General features: G+C 36.4%; 1 protein-coding gene across 2 annotated transcripts; it reads right to left on the bottom strand.

The window, feature by feature from the left end:
• Window positions 1–2,125: 2,125 nt before the first annotated feature.
• LOC114396081 (protein-tyrosine-phosphatase MKP1-like) lies at window positions 2,126–7,117 on the bottom strand. Of its 2 annotated transcripts, XM_028357971.1 has the most exons (4): window positions 5,103–7,117; window positions 4,171–5,072; window positions 2,387–2,574; window positions 2,126–2,273 (listed from the first exon to the last, which is right to left on the bottom strand). In XM_028357971.1, the coding sequence occupies exons 1-3, from the start codon at window positions 6,640–6,642 to the stop codon at window positions 2,518–2,520; spliced, it is 2,499 nt and encodes an 832-aa protein (XP_028213772.1). In that variant the 5' UTR covers window positions 6,643–7,117; the 3' UTR covers window positions 2,126–2,273; window positions 2,387–2,517. The 2 variants fall into 2 exon arrangements, with proteins under 2 accessions (XP_028213772.1, XP_028213771.1); XM_028357970.1 differs by having other exon boundaries at window positions 4,171–7,117.
• Window positions 7,118–8,814: the final 1,697 nt, after the last annotated feature.

The raw sequence follows: 8,814 nt of genomic DNA, 5'->3' as shown, positions 1-8,814 counted from the left end.
GTTTTTTTACGTGAATCCAAGCTGCATGCAAATGAAACCGTCATGCACGTTGGCGAAATGACGAGGGAAGGGCACGTGGCATATCGCCACTGCCACTGGCGACACAGCCAATGGTTGTCGCCATTCCCATTGACGACTCCAGCTTGGACTGAAGCCGCTGGTTTGATTGACGAGTTCGGAGGCAGCAAGGTGCAGGGGGCACAGGGGTTGCAGCCTTTGAGGGAGGGAGTCGTCATTGCAGCTGGCAGGACAGGTTCGAAAATCGCCATTGAAGCTGGCGGGATAGGTTCCTCATATATCTAGCTTTCCTTTAAATTGCATGAGCCAGTTCACTGCTTCGTGCTTTGTTACTGAGCTGTTTTTCTTTCTCTGTTCTTCACCATTAAAATTTGTTAGCTTCAATTATGTAAGTTTGTGTGAATAAAATTATTTATGTGAAGTAATTATTTGGAGAAAGTTTTAATCTAAAGTGCAGTATAATATTTTATTTTTTTTAAGTACATTTATTTCAGTTTGTTATTGAGGTTTAAAAATTTTTCTGTGTGTGTCTTCTTCAGTATTAAAATTTCGTAGCTTCACTTTTGTAAGTTGGTCTGTAATAACAAAATATATCCTGAAGTAATTATTTGGAGAAAGTTTTAATCTCAAGTGCAGTATTTTATTTTTAAAATATTATAAACAATAAACATCTTCCTTTATTTATATTTTTTTGAGTTTTTTCCTATAACTACACTTACTACTTTAACTAATATATATATATATATATATATATATATATATATATATATATATATATATATCAAATTTTACTTATTTATCTATCAAACTTCAAAGGAATCAAAATTTATTTTTTCCCGTGAATGACAAGAAAAAACAAGAAAATATCGTACTACATAAAAAAAATTTCAATGAAGAAAAAGAAATGACATTAGCAAGGAGAAGAACTGAACGAAGGGAGGGCTACACTTCCATAAGTCACTTTTCTTCTCTCTCATGCGCTCTCGCCCCTCTCTGCACCCCCCAGCCTAGCCTGCACCTAGCTGCCTTTGAACTAGCCAATCAAACCAGCGGCTTCAGTCTAAGCTGGGATCGCCAATGGGAATGGCGACAACCATTGGCTGTGTCACTAGTGGCAATAGTGATATGCCACGTGCCCTTCCCTCGTCATCTCATCAGCGTGCATGACGATTTTATTTGCATACAACTTGGATTCACGTAAAAAACAACACATTTGTAATATGTTTTAAACGGGACCTAGTTTCTAAAATTATCTCATCTAGGTCAATTTGCCTCTATAGTGCACCTTCTTATGTAAGACATTTGATTTGAACTTCTCCCTCGCCAACATCATTAACTATTGTATGTCGTTGCTAGAAATGATTTTCTATAACAACACCATTTCTTTCCTCTTTTCTGCTTCTTTCCGTCTCCTTCCTCTTCTCCGCTCCTTACTCTAATTCTCTCTCCCCACCAACACTAATCTAAAGGTTATTAACAATGGGGCACCATAGAATCCGTCCATTTTTCAACCATTTAACGTGATTCATACTGAAAACAGTTAATTTAGCATTCTCCACGATTTTACAATGTACAAAAAACATCAAATGATAACTAGGAGTGCCTGACAAAAACGATTATTTTCTTACCTTTTTCCTATTAGAAAGGTGGTAGCATAGGGGGGAATAATCGACTTCACTAACAATTTTCATTCATATTTAAGAGAATATCAACATTAACAAGCGAATCGATTTACTTCAGTTAATTAAAAAATGCACCCGAACTTTAAACGATGGTAAACCATATCTAAAGAACATTGCATAATCCAATCTTCAAATTGCATTATTTTACATCCCAATTTACAATCGTCAGTTTCGTATCCGCAATCATTCATTGAATTTAGTTTGTTAACCACGTTTGATTACTTGTGAACATACTAATAATATTGCACGGGATTATGTAAAAACATTTACCTTAGTGGTCTATCATACGCATTTTTACCAATCTAATACTAGTATTTTTTTTCTATTAAGAAATCTATATCACCCAGCTATTGAAATTCAAGAAATTGTTCACATACAAGCAAATAAACTACACCATTTTAGGGAGAATATGAAAGAGAGAGAAAGAGAGCTAAAAAGGAATTGTTTTTTTATAAATAACATGAGAATGTGAAAGAAATTTGAGTATATTGAACATAAATTTCTAGGTTGAGGGTGTTAAAGCGCTATACATTCAGCCGAGCTACACTTAGACTTTTGGCATGGGGCAACCTCCTGCAAGTAACATTAACAAAACTCAGTTTTAGGTAGTTTTAGGTAATATGCATAGGAAAGTTAGAGGGACATGCACAACAAGTAATTGTAACAACTAGGATGCCATTCATTACCTCACTGGATTTCTTGTCACAGGGAAGATCAAATTAGAGCCTGAAAATTTGCCATACAAAGGGATAACTGCTGGTGCTGGAAAAGGTTAAAGAAGCTACTTGAACCAAGGATTCTCCTAGTGTAGTTTTAACTACAATGAACTCAGCAAAGCAAGGAACTCTGAGGGTTCCTCATTCTCTTTAACAACCTATCACAGAAGAGAAGATCAACATGAGAATTCAAAATATTGGGACAATGCACAGTGTAATGCTCAACTCAATCTTTTTTTTTTTTTAGAATAGGAAAATTGAAAATAATAGAAGATATATCACAAATCAACAAATGTTAGCAAGGCAAGGTTGGAGTGATTTCTTGACCATAAATTTGACATTATAGGAAACAAAAAAGAAATGGTTTGAAGTTCAAAGTCATTACTTTGATCACAATTTAACAATACAATGCTATGGACGCAAACAAGAGAAGAGAAGAATTAAAGGATAAAACATGTAACATCAAGGGAAACGGACAAATGGAGATGGGCTTCACAGAAAATCTCTTTCCCAAGAAATGAAATAGGTTTTATTGTATCCGCAGATCCTAGCAAGAGTGTTGTCCTTCATTCTCGCAGTTTCTGCATCTTTATTTTTGTGAACTGAAGTGATGAAATGTCACCTTTCAAACCATTAAAGTTAATTTCACCACTTTTTTGTATAGTATTCCAATAAGAAAGAAAGAAATCATTTATGTGGTTTGTGGAAAAACACGTTGCAACAGCTGGCCCACCTAAAATCTTAAAAAGCAACCCAACCTAACAAAACACTAGATTCAGTTAGAGATTCCATCACCTCTTGCGCTATCAATTCCACTGAATGCGGGAAAAAATAGATAATGGTGGACGAGAAAATAGCAAGAAATGTTAGATTTTCTTGCATAAATTGCCCTAGTCAATGTTGATCGATACAGAATCCAGGGCAAAGAGTTCTCTACAACAAACCTCTCTGGTTCCTAGGTATGTAAAAGACCTGGACTCTCCTGATCTCAGTTCTAAAAAATTCTCCAAAACTAAATGTAGCCAACTCCTCCAATCCTCTCTCATCATTGACTACAAGAATCAGGTTCTAATCCTCCTATTCTTCCTAGCCTAGATATTCTAACAAGATACTTCCGGTTTTCTTTATACTCCCAACTGCTAATCTTGTAAAATGTATTAAAAATCTAAGTGGAAGTATATGTGACCAGAAACTGCATACTCAGAAATTATTTACTAGCAAGTCTCTTAGTTCATGGAACTTGTGATGCCATATAATGAGCTTGTGACACTCAATTACCCAAAAATCAGATAGAGAAAGACCCATATGACTTAGGTTTACTTTCGGGGGCCCATGGAATGAAGAAAATACCACCATCCGCTCACACCAAGCAACACTGCAATTGCCACACTGTTTCCTTTCTTGCAATCGATTATTCTGCTTCTGTTCACTCTCTAATAAGCTGCTAACAAGGTATTTAACATTTATAATATAGATGCTATACATTTTGTTTTCAGCATATCATTAAGAATGTTTCCAACCAAAAAAAGATAATGATAGTAAAGAGACCGACTAAGCAAGCACAAGCTCACCTACCATAAATATTGCTTGTGGTTACTATGTTTTAATCTAGAATACCCAAAAAAAGAAAAAGTATGAAATTAATTTTTATGTAGGACTAGAGATAGTATTAAACAGGCATGTCACGACTGCAGCAACTTATTTATTGCATATAGTTGTAAGAATGACGCGACAAAAGAAGGAAAAGGTCATACCTTGATGACTGAGTTCTTTGGCAAACTAAACCGAGCAAGGAGATCACATCCAATTTGATTCCAGTCGACAGCTCCTACATCTGATTGTTTATCAATATCTAAGTGAACCTGTGAAGCGTCACAACTGAAAGACCTCCCTACCCAAATATATAAAATGTTCCCTGCATGTACATGCATACTGGGAGAGAATATGACAAAAGCAGATTTAGAATCCAAATGACTTGCACCAAATGTCTCAATCTTTTCTATACTGGGCCAGTGATATACCGAAGTCTGTGCGACATTATACTGCAGTAAGCCACTGTCATTAGTTCCCTTCAATGTGGTAGACTGACTAAGTGATGATTCCTTGAGGTGCATGCTATCAGCAATGCTTGGCTCACACTTTTGAATGGAATTCACACCTCCATCCTTGGCATGGTTGTTAGACCCGCAAAAATAATCTTTACTATCTGATTGTTGTTGATAGCTAACATTGTCATTAACAAGAATGTCAGATTCTTGACTAGCATGAGACGTTGTCGATTTATCTGATTTATCTGTTACTTGTGTCTTATCATTCATTAGCGGCAACATCAGAATTTTTGACAAGCTACCTCTGCGTTCAGCAAGGGAAGTTGATGGTTTCTTCAATGGTAAAGAGGCTGACTGAAACAAGGGATGTGATAACTTGACACCAAGGATATCTGTACTGTGAGACACTGGTTGAGAAGTAGAATTTGATGTGATGGACAAACTAGAAAAATTATGAGAAGTAGAATTTGATGTGATTGACAAACTAGAAAAATTAGACAGAGATGAAGAGTCTGGGGACACTTCTAACAAAAACTTTGAATGAATGCTAGAATCAGAAGTAATGGAATCTGGAGAAACAAAAGACGGTGAGGATGATGATGATATAGATGATGAAGATGACGAAAGGGATGAGGATGGAGACAAAATTGCATTTGCTGATGTACGAAGACACAACATGGAATCCGAATAAACCCTTGGAAACGATAGCCGAGGGACCGTAACAACCTCTTTCATGTTACCATGGGAAACTTTACGCCTTACACTCCAACTACTCTCCCTTGCAGGCAAATGGGTTTCATGTTCACCAGATGAACCAAATGGAGGCACGAAGCCTCCCGTGATTGCTTTTGTGAAAACTTCGTAATCAACATTGTATGCATCTACTCTCCTCTTACCAGGCAAAACGAATAGTTTTCCATCTTCTATCCTACTGCCAGATTTGCCAGATTTGTCCATTAAGGGCAGAAAATCTGAAAAAGCATCCCAAAAGTAAACAGGCTCTTCACCTTCCTTAATCATCACAATAGGCCCTTGTACCTTCTCATACCGGACAATCTGGCCAACAGCCCCTCTGGCGTCCCTCTCCATGGTGGCCTCACAGTTCTTACCCACCCAAACATATATTGCTGAAGGAATGTGCACGATAAACGCACCTCTGGAGTCCAATGCAGCTAATGAAGGATCCACCAACATTTTTGGAACAAGATGCAAAGGATCATACGGCGAATGGGGAGCAATTCTATACATCCTCAGCAAAGAGCTAGGGCTAAGAGGGACAGCATGAACCCTCTTCTGGCACTGCAACAGCTGGCAAGCAAACCCCATATTTGGATCAGCAATCCCTCTCGCCGCCTTCACAAACTGAAAAGCATCATCAAAACTCTGCCCTTCCCTCCACATAAGGTAAGCAATGACCAAGGAGGTAGACCTAGACACCCCTTGACAACAGTGCACAAACACCCTCCCACCTTGCTCCCTGACATCCTCAAAATAGTCAAACACATCATACAAAATACTAGTAATATCCTCAGATGGACTATCCTGCAGCCACAAAGTCCTATAAACAAAATCAGCCTTAAAGTACTCAGGACACACAAACCCCACACAATTCAAGACATGAGTTATCCCATTATGCTTCAAGATGTCCCTATCCCTGGCAACAGCATCACCACCAAGGTACACATGATCAGCAACTTTTGAACACTCTTTATCAAAAAATGCAATCTTATCCCTCTTCACAAGCCCATTCCCATTGTTACTCCTACTATGATCAGGGTTGTTATGCTGAATGGAAGACAAATCAAGTTTCAACCTTTCACCATTGCTACCATTACCTCTCCCGCCGGGGGTGGTAGGCGGCTGCGGCCACTCACCGATGTCGTCGGAGCCCGCCTTCGGCCACTCGTCGAGGCTCCGCCGGGCGATGGAGAGCGGCTGCAGCGGTGGCAGGCACGACCGCGCCTTGCAATTCTGCTGCGACCGAGGCGTCAGCGGCGGCGGACCAAACCGCCGGTTCTGGCCGTGAGTACCGTCAGCGGCACCGGAATCAGCGAAACCCTTCTCCGTCTCGCCGGAAGAGGCGTTTCCGGCGGCGGTTCGCGAGGAGGACCACGACGCCGACCGCCAGAACATCTTCCGGGAGGCGGAGAGGTGGCCCGCGTCATCGTTCCCCACCATACCCACTTGCAAAAGAATCGGAAAATTCGAATTTTGAGCAAAACCCACGAAGGATTTGAAGAGCCCTAAGCACCTAGGTTTTCTGGGCAACGCAGAGACGGTGCGCGTTGAAGGCTATTGAAGAAATCGTGGCCGCGTAGGATTAAGCATTTCATAAAGGGGAAAGGAACCCACGAAGAAAAGAAGAGTAGCGGAAAGAAAGCGCATCTGAATCTTGAAGTGAAAAACTGAGAGGGTGGGTGGGTAGGGGAAAATCGAAGGAAAGGTGGGATTTTTACGAAGAGGTGAATGTTTTTGGGGTTTGGGAGGGGAATTGGGATTTGATTTGAAAAGGGGGGATTAGGATTTAGGAATTGAGTGAGGGAGAAAGGTATTTGAGTTGTTGCTGAGAGCAGGAAGAAAAGTGGTTCATAGGAGGGAAGAGGAGGGGAAGAACATATGCATAGAGTAGTATTTTTGTATTGAGTGGGGAGAGTCCTTTCTATATTTATGCCACCTCAGTTTTTCTGTGTTTGGGGTTTTCTCAGTTATTTTTATTTTTATTTTTATTTTACTGTAAAAAATGGCACATAAATCAGGAATATGATTTGTCTTGCATTGCCAACCCAAGGAGAGGAGACCAGCAAGAGTTGGATAGGTATATATGGAAGAAATTAAACATAAGTCTTTAATTGAATAATGACTATTGCCATTTAAGGAAAGAAAAATACTTATCAGTCAACAATTTGCTTTTCACATTTTTAATGCTTTCAAGTTTCAATATATGAGGCGTGAAGTATGCATGCATGTAATTATTATTTTTTGTATAATGGAACTAAATTTTCATTTGAAATATTAATATGAAATCAAAATATTAATTTTTCATCTAACAAATACAATGATAAGTTGGTTTCCTTATTAAAAAAAGAGACCAAATTGTGAATTAAACAAAATAAGTGACTAAAATTGTAATTTAATTTATTTTATCTAATGAATTATGGACATTTAATAGAGAGTGACTTTTCAATGTGTGCATTTATTTTATTATTATGTATTGTGAAAATGATAATAAGTTTTAATGTTGTCATTAATAAACATTTGAATTTGTGCATTCTTTCATTAATTATTATTATAAGTTCATTTGTCTTTTACTATAAGGTTTTGCTATCCAATGTTTAAATGACATTGTTTAAGGAATTAAAAAAATTATTAAAAATTATATGAGAGCATGTTTTAAAATCATAAGGAAGTATATTTTTGTGTGTTCCAATTAACATTTTGTTATTTTTCTTTCTTAATAAGTATCATAATAACATTTGTTAACATTTACCTTTACTATCTAATAAAATAAGAAGGTTTTTACATGCTTCTTTCCACCCATAATAAAGATATTTTAGACAATTCATTTTTAGTTATTAGCAAATGCTAAGATCATTGGTTAAGAGAGTAAAAGGAAAAAAGTTTTTTTATTGGCATGCTAATAAATGTACTTCATATAATTTTTAATAAAAACTTCTAATTTTAATTCCTTAGTGGATATCTTAAGACGTTTGTTAATAAGAGCCTTAATTAGTTTATCTTTTATTTATCTAATGAATTATCCTAATCAATGGAACATTTAATAGGAGATAGTTTTGAATGGTATTAAGGGAAGAATCCAGAATTTTAATGATGACGTTAATGAATATTTAAATTTTTACATTCAATTATTAGTTATTATACATTCATTTATTCTCTTTTACAATGCCTTCATTACTAACTAACAATCTTTTAAGGTTATGTTAAGAAATATTTAATTGATATAAATTTAGTCAAAAATATTCTTAGCTTTTCAACTACTCTTGTCATAAAATAAGAATGATAGGAACACATTTTTTGAAATATACTTTTTCCTAATTGCTTAAATTTTTATTGTAAATAATAAAATCATTTTTTTATTATTTTTAATAAATTTTAACCAATAAAAAATTTGTTTGAAAGGGTGTTTCTAACATTTTCTGCCATAAAATTGCCATAAAATTATCATGACTTATATCCCTGAATAACAAATGCATTGTATTAACTACCAACTTATTTTTATGGTTGGTGTTTGTTTTCAATGAAAACATGAATTTATCATCTTAATTATATATAGAAGTATTGTTAAATAAACATCTTAAAAAAAATCTAAAAGGGCCATTATTTTGAAAAAAA

This window comes from Glycine soja, chromosome 18, assembly GCF_004193775.1.
Source record: "Glycine soja cultivar W05 chromosome 18, ASM419377v2, whole genome shotgun sequence".
Classification (NCBI taxonomy): domain Eukaryota; kingdom Viridiplantae; phylum Streptophyta; class Magnoliopsida; order Fabales; family Fabaceae; genus Glycine; species Glycine soja.
The sequence above is the reverse complement of the archived record's forward strand: the minus strand, read 5'-3'. Positions and strand labels throughout refer to the sequence as shown.

Excerpts from the sequence above, each read along its gene's own strand:
- LOC114396081 (XM_028357970.1), bottom strand. The coding sequence starts at position 6,642 with ATGGTGGGGAACGATGACGCGGGCCACCTCTCCGCCTCCCGGAAGATG. Across the intron at positions 2,575-4,170 it reads CAAAGAACTCAGTCATCAAG|GTTGTTAAAGAGAATGAGGA; the intron begins GTATGACCTTTT and ends CTTCTGTGATAG.